The following is a 17,695-nucleotide window of genomic DNA, read 5'->3' on the forward strand; positions in this document are numbered from 1 at the left end:
CAAAAGACTCAAATTTATGTCCTCAGAATTCATGATTTTTAAAAAACAAAAACCGTTTTAAATATTTTTATATTTAAAGACAAAAAAAAATCAGATGACCTAAAATGTAGATTAAAATGTCAAAAAATATGAACACATCTAAAGAACACCAAAATCTTCCAAATAAGAGAAAAATGTCAAAAATATATCATCAAAAATGGAAACAGTTCGACTTAACCAAACAAACTGAAATTAAAAATCAAATGAATCCACTGCAAATAAAAACAGATTACACATTTTTTATTTGATGACACACATGCTTTTATTTTGGTAGGTCAGCTGTCTGATGTAGCAGACAAATTATTTTCAGTTTCCAGAATAAATAAATGCCCAAAAAACACAGACAAAAAATAAAGTTTAAATATTTAATGTTTAAAATTTACTAAAATGAGAAAAGTCGCAGTAATGAGTCATTTTCTCAAAGCAGTGAACCATCAGGTGCAGGTCGCCCTCCATCAACTGACATATTCTGTGTGCGGTGGAGGTGAAGACATGATGATGTCATGGCAAAAACAGCTGACAGCTTCCTGCTGATGGCACCTGAGGTTGAGACAGACTCACTTGAGCTCACCTGACACACTCACACTGCTCAGGTGAAGCTGAAACCTTTAACGAGCAGAAAATGACCTTTAACGTTTCCTCGCGTGAAAAAACTACCTTCGTGTTCTCAGTGTGATAACAAGAAGTACAGACGACAAAATAAGAGCGCAATAAATGGCTGAAAGAAGGTGAGGAGAACAGGAAGTGAAGCTTCTGACACAGGCACGGCGAGGACATCCCAGTTACTTTAATAAGAAATGATGTCACAGTGAGATCAGAAGTGTTCAAAGAGGGTAGAACTCCTGAGAAGATGTCAGAGCTGTGGCAGGTCAGAGGGCAGCGCCAGCAGTTCATCCACTTCCTCCTGCAGAGCTGCGGCTTTCTCACTCACGAGCATCTGAAACAAAGAAACTGTCACAGTTAAACTCCCTGTTTCAGTGTTTCTTCACACTGTAATGTCATCAAACACAGAGAACGACTGTGAGTGTTGTCAGCTCCACAGAGCATCACATCAGTCATTTAACACCATCAGTACTCGCGCTGATTTCAGGTACGGTGATCAGCTCGTGTGGGTGTGATCTATGAGGACAGTCTCACCTTGGCCGAGGCCACGATCTGATTGGCCTGTTTCCTGTACAGGTTCTGGATGGCTGTGCAGAGAGCGGCTGGGTCGGCGTTCGCCAGGTGAGTCAGTGTCTTGTAGCCGGCAGCGTACAGCTGCTTTGCTCTCGACTGCAGGAAAAAAAAGAGGTGATGTCAGAGCTTCAGCTGAGGCAGAGGACATGGAGAAGCTATGGAGGCTCAGATGGTTCTCACTTAAAATCGTCGAAAAAAATTTTTTTCATGTTGAATAAAACTGTTCCCTTGATTCAGAAACGTCGAGCATGGGACACCTCAGGGTTGCGAGCGCCGCCCATTTCTCTTTAACCTGCTGACACGAACATCAGCAGCCCAGCACGTTCGCCGATGAGTCAGCGGTGACTGGGACAAAGGCGAAACATCTGGCAGAGGAGAGGTGGGATGGGCCGTGAGCCGAATAACAACCGCCCTGAACCACCTGCTCACGGAGGTGTCAGCAGCACTTACACTCTCTCAGAACCATTAACACATCACATTCAGCACAGGATGCACTTCCTGTAGCCAGTTTAAATATGTCTACAAAATAAAGTTCAAATAATCCTGAAACGTGACCTTTTAGTTTGAATGTCTCCAGAGTGAATCTGATTAATCAGGCTGGGTGGAATAAGCCGACATGAGAAACATCTGGCACCCTTCTGCAGCGTTTTTAAACCAAAATATAAAAAGTGATCTAAGAGGAGTTTAATAAATTGAAGTGTGAGGGAGCCGGATGCATCAGCGATCTTCAGAGAAGAAAGCTGTGGCCTGAATCCTTCTGAGCTTTCACGTCACAGTGAGATAAAGTAAAACTTTACAGCCATGATGGGACATTTAACACGTTAACATGACGGAGTGAAGACACAGAACCTGAACATTCTCCCTGACCTTCACTACCATCATCAGGTACACCTCCAGGGCTGCTTTCAGAAACATCAATAAAGAGAAGAAGAAGAAAGAATGGATGCTAACAGGATCAATGAAAGCTGACAGGAAGGAACTTAAAGCTGTAATAACCCTTTTACAAATCAAAACCTGAGCTGAGGTGGAAGATGGTGTTCATGTGATCAGTAACTGCTGAAATGGTCCACAAACTCACGTGTTTATTACATAGACATGGGAGTGTACTGGAGCTCTAATGTGCACTTGGGCAGGAAGTAGAATCGAGTGACAGCAGAGGATGCGAGTGCTGATGCGTTGACGTGCGCTGAGCAGAGAGAAGAAAAATGTCACAAAATAACAGAATACGTTTTTTTTTTGTAAACCCTCCAAGCAGACAACAGGCTGATGATGTCATCACCCCGAACTGTGACGGTGCGGAAACTCATCACTCTTAACGTGTTTCAATGATGTCACACGAGCACACAGTAAGAAAAGGATGCAGGAGGAGAAAAAGAAAAAGAAGAAGAAGAAAGCAGGTGAAGGAGGTGTCTCACCTCCAGGACTCCGGCCACCTCCATCAGAGGGACAAGCTCCGCCTTCACGCAGTAACTGAGGCGCCGCGTCAGCTCGGCGAGCAGCGCTCTGAACGGCCAGAACTCCTCGAGCTCCTGAGACACAGAAACCTCAGAGCATCACCATCTCACCTGAGACACACCTGCTGGCTCACCTTCAGCCTGCCCATTTTGGTATGACCTCTGGGTAAACTCCAGTGGTACCTCAGCAAAGTGCAGCACACAGGAGCAGAAGGCAGAGGCGGAGCCAAGCAGCGTCTGCACGAAGCCACGGCTCAGCTGAAAACGCTCGGAGACGCTCCAGACGTCCGTTTCCTTCAGCAACGAGAAGAGAACAAGGGCAAGGTACATCCTCCTCACCGCCGCCAAGTTCACGCCCTGAAACAAACAGAGCACGCTGCTGAGCGGGGAGGGGGAGTGGGGGGGCTCAATCACAAAGTTCAGAGAGCAAAAAGATTATGACATCATCATAATCTGCCTTCATCACCTGCACCACTTGTCAGGTCAAATTCAAAGATCACACTTGTCATATCCAGCGTTCATGGAGCAGGCGGACCAGGCTGAACTCTAGTCATGATTTTCGATGTTAGTAAGTTTCAGTGAAACGATTAAACTGACGTCACAACAACCTGCAGCAGAAACGATGGCGTCAGGTCGCCACTTGCCTCCTTTGAGAAAGGCGCGTCTGTGACCCTCAACAGGAAGTGACTCTGTTTCTACTTCCCCCTCCGACGTGTCTTTCCTGTGTCATTATTATTCACAGTTGCCGGCTCGTGCTTCACGTCTGTCTCTGCTTCTCATTTTTACTTCCTCACCATTTAAAGGAGCTTGTGGAAAAAAGTCACGACCTTTAACCTTTCGATTTGTGCCATGCAAACAACATTAACATTTCCTATTTTTAAGGTGCAAACATCCACCTCTGGAGGGTGGAGCTGGAGTAAGGGAACGGCCTGAGTCTCTCACATCACAAGGGTTGGGTATCATCACCAATTTCTATAATCGATTCGATTCAATTTTGACTCAGACAGTCAGAAATATTATAATTCTGATCATTTGTCAGTACTGACACTCGTGAGATGCCTTTGTGTCAAAGTAACTGAGGATAAAACACAGAAAAACATGATGGAGATTTTCCCGGCCTGTCTTTTTATAGCAATAACTGCCTTAAAAATATTCTGCAGTAGAACAAAAACGGAAGAAAACCATGAATCAACATATGAACATTACCCGACGCTACTGAAGTGATGTAGAGCAAAGTCATAGAGGTTTAATTAGAGACATAGAAGCGTTTTGCAATTTGGCATCATTTGTAAAATTTTACATTTCTTTGGTATTGAACAGCAGAAATTAGGCTTTCTTGTTGGATGTTATCATCCAACATCAAAAAACAAACAAAAAAACAGAGGCTGACAGCGCTGTAAATGACAGTAGACTGGTACGTAATAAGCAATAATAAAGTAATAATAATGTAGTAATGTAATAAATAATGCAGAAAACAGATTTTTGATGGTAAACTGCTCTTGAAATACAGGGGGGGGGGGAGTGTGATTTTATCGTGGTGGAAGCAAAACAGCAAAAATAAGAGAGAATTCATAACAATGTGAAGTGTACTTTGGATCTTCTTTTGCTGCTGGTTCAGTGAATTTTGGTCAGAGTGACAAAACCTCCAGCTTCAGAATCTGTGAGATGTCTGCTTTCAGCACCAACGGCTTGTCAGTGCTTTGTGGTTACGTCTTTAGTCAAGTTAAAATCAATTTGAATCGGAAAATCGATTTTTTTAAACCCACCCCTACACATCACACCAGAGCTCGGCAGTTCAAAACTAATCTGGCAAGATTAAGCCCGTCAGATCAGATCAGATCAGACCCTGAAATCCAGCAGTTGAAAGGGAAAACAGGATTGCATGATCAGATTAAATGAGAGGAGCCAATACAGCTTTTTTAAAAAACAAAAAACAAATTCAGATCAAAAACTCTTGTTGCTTATTGGAACAGGATCAGGATTACTGTGATTCCAGCAGAGGGCTGGATTCAGGCTGGAAACATGAAATAAAAACTCCAGAGTTAATCAAACAAGAAAACTAGAACTGATAGATGGTGCTACAAACTGCATTACACTGTGTATTAAATACTATATTAACATAATAATATATTTTCATACAGTGATGATTATTTATGGAGCACTGTATTTATACATGTGATATACATGTATAAATATTCAGGCGTTTTGCGTTTTTATTTCATTAAATTTAAAGCTATGAGATCTACATTAAACTGAGCTGTGTGCTATGAATGAAGAATACCATCACAGTATAGAACAGTTTAATCAATGCTCTTGATGTTTGCTGCCCTCTGCTGGTCATGTTTTACATGCTTTTACTTCAGGGGAGTAAAAGCATGACGACAGTGCACAAAGTTGCTTCCTGTTTCCAACCTGCTTTGCTTGCGTAAGAGCAGCATCTCTTACTTTTGGTTTTTGTGGTCGTGCAGTTGTTTATGGTAAATGGCCTGCATTTGTATAGCACTTTACTTAGTCCCTAAAGACTCCAAAGCGCTTTACATAACCAATCATCCACCCATTCACACACACATTCACACACTGGTGACGGCAAGCTGTGCTGCCCTGGGGCGCACACAGAGGCCAGGCTGCCGCCGGGCCCTCTGACCACCAGTAGGCAAACATGGGGTTAGTATCTTGCCCAAGGATATTTGGCATGCAGCCAGGAGGGCATGCAGCCTGGGATCGAACTACCAACCTTCTGATTAGTGGCTGACCTGCTCTGCCACCTGAGCTACAGCCACCCCAGTTGTTTATTTCATGCAGCATTTGTATAAAAGAATTTTAAAGGTTGTGGATAAAATAATGAATTGGTGCTGATGAAATAGCTCTTAGTAAAATTAAAATAGTTAAGGCTCTTTTATGTTGGTGAATTTGGTGCCTGCCGCCCAGGTAAAGTATTGCTGATCCAGATTTGGTAAAGTCATCCAGTTTTTTTTTTTTGTTTCGTTTTTTTTTAAAAACTGGATTAGGAGAAACAGCAGCACTCTGTGAGATTTCACAGTGAAGCTGGATGTTTTTATCCTGTACTGAAGCTTTAATCTGTGTGGAAGCGTTCAGCGCGTTTTAATCTGAGCTTCTAACAGACCTCCAAACCTGCGGCCACACATCACATATCCAGATGCTTCCTCCATCACTCTGCGTTCACCTGCGCAGCTTCTGGTCTTCATCTTTGATTTCATGGATGCGTGTTCGTGTTTGTGATTCTCTCTTTACAGTCAGGTTCGAGTACATTTCACAGGTCATGTCTCAAAAACAATGAAATAAAACCTAAACATCTCGAGCATTAAATCTGTGGTCTGAACTTTCTTACCTTCTTTACTGTCTGTCCTGCAGCTTTTCTTGCCACGAAACTCTCAGGCACGCCAACAGCAGCTGACATCTTCTGCTCAGCCACAGACAACAGTGTGAACTGCAGATGAGGAAGACGAAGCAGAGAGCAGCTTGTGAGAGATGTGAGGAGGAGGAGGCGGCCAAGAGGCTCTGAGGCAGGCTCTGCTTACCTGCCTGAAGAAGATCATCCAGTCAGGTTTGCACTGATCAATCAGGTCGTACGGGGTCACCAGGTAGACCAGGTGCAGGTAGCTGTTGAGCAGCAGAGACTCCAGGCCTTTGGAGAGGTCTTTGTAGAGGACCTCAGCGTAGGTCAGATCCACCGAGGCTGAAGAACACCAGGAATGCTTTAATTCATCATCACGAATCATAACAGCTACAGACACACAAAACTACACCATCACAGTTTTCTGACCTTACAAAAGGATCTTTGAAACTTTATTTAAGCCCAATGAATCAAAACATCTGAAAACAGTGGAACCAGACTGGGACCACGGTGGGACCACACTGGGACACGAGTTTACCCTGTTCAGGATCTTTGGTGGCCGGCCCAGACTAAAATGACCCTATCTGTTTTAACTCCTCCTCCTTGAAATCAACTGTCTTCTTATTGGCTACCCCTCATGAACATAAGTGGGTGCGTCTTGTGTGTCTGAGATGACCATATTAGGGATTTCCCTCGCTATAACATCATGCAGAGCCAACAGGAGCAAAACTCTGTAACTCTGTGTTCATTGTTGATTTTCAGAATCATGATTAAACATGACGTCCTGAGTCACGTGACAGGAAGTAAGGAGTCCTACAGGTATGCCGAGGGTACCTTTGTACGTAGCCTTTCCCAGCTTGGTGACCCGCAGACTCTGACTGTGCGAGTCTACTGTGATGAGCTCTTTCTCCTTCAGGACATCCACGCACTGCTGCACTGCCTCCAGCAGGCTCCTCCCCACACACAGCTGCTGCCACTGCACAAACAGCAGCGTTCCCTGCAAGAAGTCCTGCAGCTGCTCCACGGATGATGTGATCTGCAGAAACCACGAGACATAAGGACAATAGCACCAGTTGAATCAGGCTGTGATCTGATTATTTTAAAAAAAATATTGATCAGGCATCCTGATTGGCCAGTTCAGCAACAAAAACAAGGATATATGGGAATATTTGGATCCATTATATTCCGTGAACTGAATATTTTGAAGCTTGTGTTCATTAGACAATGTTGCCATCAGTGACACAAACCAAAATAAAACAAAAACCTAGAATTAGCTAGAATGAACCAGAATTACCGACAGATTCACTGATACAGAAAAATCAGCTGCTTCTTTATAAACCACTAATTCAGTTTAGTTTTTCAAAATACAAGTGAAAATAAAGTCAGACCCCCCAGAGAGTTACCATTTGATATTAAATAATGATGCAGAGATAAAAGAGATTAGCGCCTGCTGGCTAATCTGCTCGGATTTGGAGTGAATTAGAAGGATTTACGTTTAATCCAATGAGGGACAGGACGAGGCTTAGGAGGCCTTTTCCATCATCGTGCATCAGGTTGCTGTAACAGCTCTCCATCGGCGCACACACAAGTGTTTTAGCCTGAAATCACACAAAAGCAGAATTATCTGACATCTGTTAGTTTAACTGAATGCTTTTATTTTGTCATAACTCACAGGAAATGGATCAGATTGTTTTGGCAGGAGTCGGAGGTGGTGGAGAAGTCATGAAGAGTTATTGTTATGTTATTATATCCACCTTAATTTTATTGTTTTTAACACATTACCAGGGCTGGACTGGCCATCGGGCATACCAGGTATTTTCCCAGTGGGCTGCTCGTGATTTTTCGTTTTCATGGGCCGATGGGGTTTTATTTCTTTTATTTTTTTAACGGTATAAATGAATGGTGGTGGATTAGCCAGTTGGTCATGATTGACTCTGGGCTGGACCAATTACAGCCGAGGAGGTCAAACTTGAGGTTGAGGTACCTTGAGGTGAAAAGGTACGCGATTTGTGCCGTACTACTTCAGCTAGAAAGTTGCTAATTCAATCATGAAACTGATCAATGATCGGCTTTTCCCTCTGCGCCAGAAACAGAAACCAGCGGAGGTCACACTAAACAGCAGCACGTTTAAGCTTGATCAGCTGTTTTTAGAATTTATTTAATATTAATTTCTAGTATCAGCTGATGTTTGCTGGAGCCACAGCTGTAAAAGCTGCTGGTCATTATGTCGGTTTGGTTATCTGGTGAGAGGGAAACATGAAGATGAAACCAGGAGATGTCCTTACTGAATCATCAGAGCTGAACAGTTGATGGAGAAACAGGTTTACCTTTGAGGTGACATGAATGAGTTGAAGGGAAGTTATGAACTGTTTCTAAGAGACAACACCAGGATCCTTTTTTTTACGTAGCTGACAGCTGGTAACTGTGCAGGGGCGGATCTAGCAAAGTTTTGCCAGGGGGCCAGGTAGGGCATTAACAGGGAAAGGGGGACACAAAGAAATACTTTTCTTTCTTATTCTCATTTAAAATGTCTAGCTTTTAATAAATAATTATCTGAATCTTACAACCAAATTTTTCATCTGATGTAAAATGTATAGAAATCCATTATTGTATTTAGTAAATATTAAGTCTAGTATATACCCTAGTAAGTTATAGTATTCTTTCCTTTGGGAAGGTACCATCTGTGCAGTCTGCAATTCTGCTGAAGAAATGTTGAATCTATTTAATTACTGGAGAAAAATAATAGATTTCTGTGCATTTGTTTTATACGTGCATTAAATTAAAATCGGTTTTGTCAGTTAAGCATCTTGAGGCAGAGGGTGGGGGAGTGGTTCCCTATTTTTTTCCTTTTCTTTTTTTGCTGGGAGTTGGCAACCCTATTAGTTAGTTATATGTAATTATAAATTAGGTTGCTTTATATTTTTGCTAAGTACTGTTTAGAATACCAGAATAGGGAAGATGGTGTAGGTTTAAGTTCATTATAAAGGCTTTATGGCTTTTCCCATAATACCATAGTGGGCCGGTTGTCCCAGTCCAACCCTGCACATTACAGAGGTTTCTGTGCAGCTGCTGACCTCAAATAAACACACACAAAGATTTAATAAAGCTTTTAAACCTTTTAACTCTTTGAATTTAACGTTTCTTTGTTTTTTTAAAAACCTAAAACAGATTTTATGCCTGCAGATCTGTATTTCAGATATTTGAGGATTTAAAAAAGTATTTTGACATAATATTGTTGGAAAGCTTCAGTTTTTAGGCTCACTGTTTTTAATCAGACATCGGTTTGAGTCCCTCATGGCTCTAGTTACCATGTTCCTGTCCTTCTCCTGCAGGATCAGGATGCTCTCGCCCACCGAGTCGATCCCCGCTCGGCCGGCTCGTCCCACCATCTGCTTGTACTGGCTCCTCTTCAGGAAGTCCGTGGCCATGTACGGCGAGCGCAGGATCACTCTGTGTGCAAACAGAGGTCAAACAGAGGTTAGATCATTTCAGCAGCAGCAAATGTGCATAAGCTTTGATATGTACACATGAACACGCAGGTGAGCTCCTGACTACTGTGACAGGAAGGGGAAAACGCTGTTTAATGAGCAGCTCACCTGCGAGCAGGTAGGTTGATCCCTGCAGCTAGGGTGGAGGTGCAGGTGAGGAGGCAGAGGACCCCGCTGGAGTAGGCCTCCTCCACCAGTTTCCTCTCCTCGGATGTCAGCCCGCTGTGGTGGTACGCCACGCCATACGGCACAGTGACCTTTAACACCGGGCACAACGAGCCATTCCCGCTGTCCCGCAGCTCCCTGAGGAGGACGCCCTTCTCCTCCTCGCGGTGCCGCAAAAAGTCCCTGAAAGAGTCGAGAAAGGTTTCTGAGTCAGTGATCGGCATGGGCGGCAGAGTGGGAGGAGTCACCCGGTGGCTGCTGCTCACTCTTTCAGATATTTGCAGATCATCGCCGCCACATTCTCGCAGTTCTTCTTGGTGGGACAGAAGAGCACACATGAGTGCGCTGGGATGACCTCGGTCACCAGAGCGATGATGTGATCCGGGTCGATCTTCTGCATCGTGCTCGAGTACTGCAGGAAAGAGAAAGACCAAGCACCACGGAAACGAAAAAGGAGGATATTAAACTTTCATTTACTGCAGGAAAAATGTCTCCTGTACCTATTAATGTGGCCACGGCGTGTTGGTGTGATCCTCCACTGTATTGTTAGAGTTAATTATGTTTTTTACTTACTTTAAAGTTGAGAAGACGTGAGAACCTGAAGCAGTTCTCTTCTTTTGGGTCCACCTCGTAGATGGTGTCGTGCAGTTTGACAAATTCCTTCAGCTGAACCTGGAAAAAATAAAAATAAAATAAATCACAGAGCGCCAATTTACCCAAACTCCCAAAGTGAGTTTAAAAGACAGGAAGAAGCCCTGCTGATAGAAACCACCAGCTCATCCACATCCATTTTCATATGTGCAGCTGATAAGTCGTGACTAATTCTGAGAGTTGCATTTGCATGACACACAGACCTGATTTTAGTTAATGAGCAACTTTAACAACGCTCAGTGAGCCCCTCAAACAGCTGCTCAGTGTTAGGAACTGTTTTCAGCGGTGGACTAATCTGTTTGTTATGCTCGAGCAAGTCCTTGTGGAAGCAGGAAGTTAGGGTCAGTGTTCACTCGAGGGTTTTATAAGGTTCGGGTGCAGCTTTGAGTCAATCACTTACAGGCCTGAAGTTGTTCGTGTAATTTTCAGCCCTCAGAAACGTCTGCAGGTCTTTGATATTCCCCAGAGTGGCGCTCATTCCTATTATCTGTGTTGTTTCTGGAAAAAGAAAAAGAAAAAGAACCCAAAAGCAAGAAGTTTGTTTTTAACTTAAGGCTGGATTGAGTTATGGAGACTATAAGAAGACACTTACTGCTCACATATTGAACTTTGGCCAGAGTCATTTCTATAATGGCCCCTCTGCTGCCGTCACCCAGCATGTGAAGCTGCAGAAGAAACATAATCTCAGTTAAATGTTCTCCAGCCGTATAAAACCTTTCATCCAAAGTGGGAGGTACCTCATCAACCACCACCAGTCCAAGGTTATCCAGCCTGCTGCTCTCTATCAGAGAGTTGACGAGGCTGTGAGCCTTCTCTATGGTTGCGATGTAAAGGGATGTCTTGTTTCTTCTCTTCACGGGAGGAAACCTGCCCTTGCTGCCAGCGTACTCCTCCACCATGAAGTCCAGCTCCAGACCAAAGCTTGCTAAACCACGCACCTGGAAAAGTGAAAAGTACTTCCCAATAGTTCAAAACGAAGGCTCTCTGAAAGGTGTCCCACAAGGCTCTAGTTTTGATCCTCTTTTATTTCTTATGAACATAAATATGATAATGATATGATTAGAAATGGAAATTGAGAGTAGTAGTGCAATTCCTTGGAATCGTTAATCTGCCTGCCTATGGATCCTGCTTATCAGTTCTTGCACTCTCACTACAATCAGCTGATTTCAATTTGTGTGCCAGAGGAAAATAGTGGTGCAGTCTTCAGTGTGGACATGGACATGACTTTTATTTTTATTGCACAAAAGGATTAGAGTGTGATGGTGAAGTGGAGACTGCTCCAGGACAGAAAAAACGGCATCATACTGTTAACACAACTTCAGCTCTTCACAAGCACCTGCACAGATAGCATGCTAACACTAAGCTAGCCAAGAGCCCAGAGCGATTTTAAAGCTGAGTGAATGCTGACCCCAGACCAGCACCGTGATAAAATGAATTGTCATTTGTGTTGAAGACAGCCATTGCTGAACTTAAACTGGTAACAAACTGATAAGCAGTCAGGCCCGTTTCTACCTGTTCATGTTTCTAAAGTGGGATAGAATCACCATGACAACTGCTTTAACCTCCTAAGACTCGAACTCTTCCATGGCATGCATTTTTAATTTATCTTTAATATTTGGGCTGATTGGGACCTGATGAATGTAAAAACAAAGAATTACCAGATTTTTTTTTTACTGATTTTTGTTTCTAAGAAAAATGAGATCCACATATGAGGATATTTGTTTAAAATTTCGATAGAACAGTAGTAGTATAATGTCCTCGTAAGCAACGTTCCCTCTAAGCTGCGCGCGTGCGCAATTGCGCACTGCTGGCACGGTCTCTGCGCAGAAAAAATCTGCGTTGCGCACAAAAAAAATCTAACCTGAATTGAAATTAAAGTAAATACGATAACAATTCTGTTTTGCAGTGTTAGTCAGTAAGTGACTGGCTGCTCCAGTATGGGATTAGAACGATGCCACCTTATTCCATAGTTCAGCCAATCACGCGATTCACATTCGTATATATGCAGCTAATCAACGTTGTTGACAGGCTATGACAGCGTCCTTATGTGCCCACACCGGTGTTTTAGCTAGCAAAGCAGCTGATGAGGAGTGAAGCCACGTTAATGACAACATGGACAACCTTTGGAGATGTGAGCAGGACAGACGGAACAATTGACGGAAAAAGTGTGGACTTTATACCAGTTTTTAAATTGTGTTGATAGGCCACGTAAAACCAGAGTTATGATAAAAAATATATGCAATGTAACGTTCTGCATTACTTTTAAGAAAAGTGCTCAGTGTAATAACTTTTTTACTTTACTTTTTTGAGTAATGACCCCAACACTGATCACAACAAAGAGAGAAAATACCTCCAACATGCACAAACTTTTGACCACACTGCATGTAATTAATTTGCATGAATGTAATGTCTTTGATATGGTGCTTAAAGATGGTGGTGACTCTCAAAGTGGAGCCAATGAGAATCGATAAGGAAATCGATAATCCACACTACCATGGCAGTTCGTATCACCCCACAGTGCTCTATTTCTGATTTTTATTTGTATTTCTTCTAAGTGTAAATTAAAATTTATGCTTAGAAGAAGTTTTATGAAGTTTTATCATTTTATATTTTAAGTCAAAGCTTGTTATCCCACACAACCAGAAAGTCATTACTTCTACTCCTCTTTTATTCCATAAACACAAATATTATTATCCTCTGATGTCAAGTTTTATGCAGATGATATACTTTTATATCTGAGACCAAAAGCTAACTAACCATTTGCTCGTGTTCAGGAGTGAGAGTAACATCAACAATAATCCAGTCCAGTCTGAACGTTTCCCTACAGAACATTAAACAACATCGATTAATTTTACTCATTTGCCTATTACCCATTAGCAACTCAGTAGCATCTACTAGCATTTATGCATTCTGTTGACAAAACAGACTTTTCTGATATGTTTTGATGTTCTGTGGTTTCTGTACCTTCTCCTGCACCAGCGATATGTAGGGCAAGATGAACAGACAGTCCTTCCTCCTGCACAGCAGTTCTCTGAGGATAAGGATCTCTGCCACTAGAGTTTTCCCACCACTGGTGGGAAGAGAGTAGATCAGATTCTTCCTCTGCTGAACACAGTCCAAGTTCAGACACGTCTGCTGCCAGTCTGAAAAAAACCAAAAAAACAAAACCGGTTGTAAATGTCTTCACTTGACTTATTCTGTGCAGAAACTACAATATTTCAATTTTATTGTGATATACAAAAATCTCACCATACAAACTCTGGATTCCTCTCAGTTTAAACATCAGCTCCTTCACTTTGCTTGGAAGCCCAAAGAATGGCCCAAGGTCAGGCATGTCAGCAGAGACAGTCTCCATGGCCTGCATGGCGACGTTTATCTCCTCAGAAACCACCGCCTCCTTCAGCATCGCTGTCCGTGAAACGGCAGAAGGAGCCGCTGCGTTGCCAAGCATCGTCCTCTTCAGCTGGTCGGCAACACTCCTCCTCGTTCCGGCTGGTCTCCTGGGTGGACCCTCTCCGTTTGCTAGTCCTCTGAAAGGTGTTGAGGTTTTGTCTCTGTCCTGGAGTCGGCTTCTCTTCGCCTTCTCCTGAACTTCCTCCTGAAACTGCAGCTGGCTGGCCGGTAGGTCCTCGAAGGGTTCATCTCCAAGGCCGTCCAGGATGGAGTCTGAGAGGACATCCTCGTCTTCTGGTTGTTGCTCCACCCCTCGAAGCCTTTCATTTTGCTCGGCATCATCCAGTTTTGCCAGGACAGACGAATCCCCTAAGATGCTGTCATAGTCGCCGAATAAATCCTCGCTGTCGCTGCAGTACTGCCAAGAAAAAAGAATACCACCAGCGTGGACTTCAAACAGGTTATTAATCGATCAGGGCATCATTTTTCTTTCTGCCAGTGAAAGGCTGATTACTCTATGACAGTGGTTCTTAACCTTGTTGGAGGTACCGAACCCCACCAGTTTCATATGTGCATTCACTGAACCCCTCTTTAGTGAAAAATAAAATGTGATTTTTTTACTGGTGCACAAAATGAGCCATGCATGTCATGGCGGAGGCTCTGCCGAACCCCTGAGACCGACTCACCGAACCCCTAGGGTTCGATCGAACCCAGGTTAAGAACCACTGCTCTATGACCAACTGAGTCATTAAACACATCGGGGAGGTGTTCCCTGAGCTCAGAGATTAGGTGGGGAGGAGGCTCATTTTCTCACAGACTTCAATGCAATCAGACTTGAGGAGAGTCGCCCCCTGCTGGTCAATATGCAAGATGTACCTCCACAGCTCTGCTTTCAGCCATGATGCTGCTGATCCTCCTGTTGGAGTTGCATACCGGGGAACAGACAGCCCCTCCCCTCGTCCTGGCAGGTGTCAGGTGGGCTTTCAGGTGGTCTCTCGCCCTCTTCCTCTGACAGACTCGTTTTATTTTGACTTCCAGCCTTCCATAGTTCATCCCTGTGAGCGCAGACCCCTGCGGCTACATGTGAAACACAATAAACATCTTATAGTTCTCGCATACTTCACTAACCTGCTGCTGCAGCCATTTAAACGCCACCTTAAACAAGTTGACGTTAAATGATGAGACCTAAAAACACCAAAGAACCCACACAGGCTCAGTGAGCAGCTAGCTAGCAAGCGCCGGCATTCAGTTACAAAAACTACAAATTAATCACAAACAAGCTCAAATAAATAAAAGTGTGTCGTGTCCATGGAATAACTTTTAACACCACCAGTAATAATTAACGTTCACTAAACGCGCATCTACAGCAGCTCAGCGAATCCTTCATTCAAAATAACTATCATTAATCCTGGAGTGAGAGAGAAATGCCACCATCACTTCCGCTTTCGGTTTACTGAGGCGCCAACTCTTAGTTACAGTCGTTCAAAAAGTGTCAAAACGTGCATTTAAACATCTCGATTAGCTTTTAAATGCTAAAAATTTAAGTCTTATCAAACCTTAATAATTAGACGCCTTGGATGAAAAATTGAGTTTCGACTGAAAACGGGTTAAGTCTGTTTTGAAACGGTAATTAGATGTGATGTTTGTCGCTCGGATAGTTTAGGAGTTTTAGGACAGCTGTACGTGGTTTCAGTCACGTTTCAATGACAAACTGCAACACCGCTTTAATAGCAAGCTAACAAGTGGCACAAACTAAAGCTAATCTGAGGCTTAGGGCTGCTTTTCCTAAGACTTTATGTGTTCTGGGTGATTTCTATCTTGATTTGGTTTATCTTTGAAATGAGCAACGATTAAACCTTTCCGTAAAAAAATCTAAGCGAAGCGTTATATCTCATTAATATTAAACATTTAGATTGTGGTAATCCGTGAAATATTAAAAACAGACAGAATACTTCTTTTAGGTTTATATTTTAAATTTAGTTTGACATCGTCCAGTCACAGTATATATCCAAGTCACAAACAGTCTTTGCGGAAGTGGTCGGAAGTATTTCTCAGTTGCAGCGGAAGCGGTTTCTGTCCCGTGTTAGGTCAACATGTTGTGTCTGAGGGAGTTGCAGAGGTGGAAACCTGTCTTATGTCGTTATGGAAACACAGGTGAGTCGTGCGTAACACGTTAAATACAAAAATATAAGTTTAACTCCAATCCTTCTGGTGCAAATGCTAACTCTAGCCGTGCTGCTTCCGTGCAGGTGTGCGGAGCTTCGCGGTCGCAGCAGATGAAGCCGGACGGACGGAGGGCGGGGTGGGTGCTGAGTGCAGGCTGATGGATGCTCGCCGTTGATTTCAGTTTGGTTATGAAGATTTGTTTGTGTTTTTCAGCTGGTGAACATGGAGAACCCGTACAGAGAGCCCCAGAAGGGTTGCGTCCTCTGTGACGTCACAGTGGACTTTAAAAACATCCAGGTGAGTCAAACGGGAAGAAACAGCTCTCCACCACAGATTAAATAATGAGAAACGCGCTGAGTGAGATTATTGTCAGAATATCTGTGACCGGGAAGATTATAATCAGCTTATCAGAAACCAGGCCTTCACCTCTGACTGACCTTTGCGCTTGGGTGCACACCTGAAGCAGCAGCTCTGCTCCTCCAGGTGTGTGACAGGATCTCCTGATCCCAAGTCAGACTGAGTCTCAGTCATGGATTAATCTGAGTTTGTCGCCCTGCAGCTGCTCTCTCAGTTCATCTCGCCGCACACGGGCAGGATCTATGGCCGCCACATCACAGGTGAGTCTTCGCCCGAAACAGGTCATCTGGATTAAATCATCTTCAGGTTGGGTCACACCTCCTTCTGTTTTTCAGGTTTATGCGGAAGGAAACAGAAAGAAGTGTCGAAGGCGATAAAGAAGGCTCAGTCCATGGGTACGTTCACAGCATCTTAACTTTCAATTCTTCTGTTTCATCATTTGATTTTTTTGCTGTCATAATCTCAACATTAATCCCAATTTTTGTAGGATGTTTTTAGACTAAATTTTTTAATTTTGACACAAAACTTTTGGCTAATTACTGGCTTTTTCCATCCAGAACTTGAATCTATATTTTGTCTTCACATTGACTTTTTAGTAAATTAATATTTGATGACCCAATTAATGAACTGCTTTATTGCATTTTTCCTCCTTTTCATATTTTTGCCTTTTAACAAATATAATCCAAACATTCCCATTTTCGCCACATTTCTAACATAATTATATAAGAAGCGTTTCCCTCTGAGCTGAGCTACAGACGTGAGCCGTTAATATAAACTTTTGTTTGCAGGTTTTATGTCAGTGACGCACAAACATCCACAGTTCATGAAGGACCCTAACATCTGTGGAATCAAACATCTGGATTAGTGTGAAACATCTGTGTGTCTGTGTAAATAAAGTTTCTCTGCTGTCAGTTTGCTGTCGGTGAATTTCTTAGGCCAAAGCGTCAAACATGAAGCGTGTCCTCATCAGAGTAAACACCTCTGCACGGTTTCTTAATGTGAAGGAGTTTAAACACTTTAAAAACACTTGCTAATTTATTTATTTTAATTTGGACCTTCTGAAAACTGAAAGGTTGTGACATCATCTGAAGACCTTCAAACATCACACTAAACAGAATCTATAAAATATTCTATCTATAAAATAATGACTGAAATATTATTTTCCTAGATTCTCTTTTAAAGTTTGTGTCACTAGAGTTTAAAACAAAGAAAATGCGTGAACTAACGTGACCCGGGCTCTCTGAAGTCCCGTCGCCTCGTACAGAGCCGGTAAAACCCAGAAGGTTCGCACACGGTCAGACCTTTAATGGAACGCACGCTTCATCCTTTACAGTGAAAAATAAAACTCAGTGTGAAACAGTTTCTTTGTGAGCGTGAGATCAACTGAAGGTCAGGCAAAAACTTTGGAACCAAAGAAAAGGTAAAAACCCAATGACTCTAAAACCGAACAT

The 17,695-nt window shown here is 42.9% G+C and overlaps 2 protein-coding genes across 2 annotated transcripts; one reads left to right on the forward strand and one right to left on the reverse strand.

Moving 5' to 3' along the window:
• Positions 1–291: 291 nt before the first annotated feature.
• Positions 292–17,660, reverse strand: helq (helicase, POLQ like). Its single transcript, XM_087843426.1, has 20 exons — positions 17,471–17,660; positions 16,325–16,568; positions 14,598–14,798; positions 13,578–14,139; positions 13,293–13,471; positions 11,066–11,266; positions 10,921–10,993; positions 10,729–10,826; positions 10,251–10,349; positions 9,944–10,089; positions 9,621–9,860; positions 9,333–9,474; positions 7,518–7,622; positions 6,859–7,060; positions 6,209–6,366; positions 6,019–6,117; positions 2,853–3,026; positions 2,631–2,744; positions 1,177–1,311; positions 292–976 (listed from the first exon to the last, which is right to left on the reverse strand). Exons 3-20 carry the CDS (start codon positions 14,772–14,774, stop codon positions 893–895), a joined length of 2,988 nt encoding a protein of 995 aa, XP_087699552.1. The 5' UTR covers positions 14,775–14,798; positions 16,325–16,568; positions 17,471–17,660; the 3' UTR covers positions 292–892.
• mrps18c (mitochondrial ribosomal protein S18C) lies at positions 15,747–17,155 on the forward strand. The gene is made up of 6 exons (XM_006782169.2): positions 15,747–15,875; positions 15,971–16,023; positions 16,101–16,184; positions 16,447–16,504; positions 16,580–16,639; positions 17,033–17,155. Exons 1-6 carry the CDS (start codon positions 15,815–15,817, stop codon positions 17,107–17,109), a joined length of 393 nt encoding a protein of 130 aa, XP_006782232.1. The 5' UTR covers positions 15,747–15,814; the 3' UTR covers positions 17,110–17,155.
• Positions 17,661–17,695: the final 35 nt, after the last annotated feature.

The sequence above is a fragment of the Neolamprologus brichardi genome, chromosome 7, assembly GCF_056152115.1.
Source record: "Neolamprologus brichardi isolate AB-2024 chromosome 7, ASM5615211v1, whole genome shotgun sequence".
Classification (NCBI taxonomy): Eukaryota; Metazoa; Chordata; class Actinopteri; order Cichliformes; family Cichlidae; genus Neolamprologus; species Neolamprologus brichardi.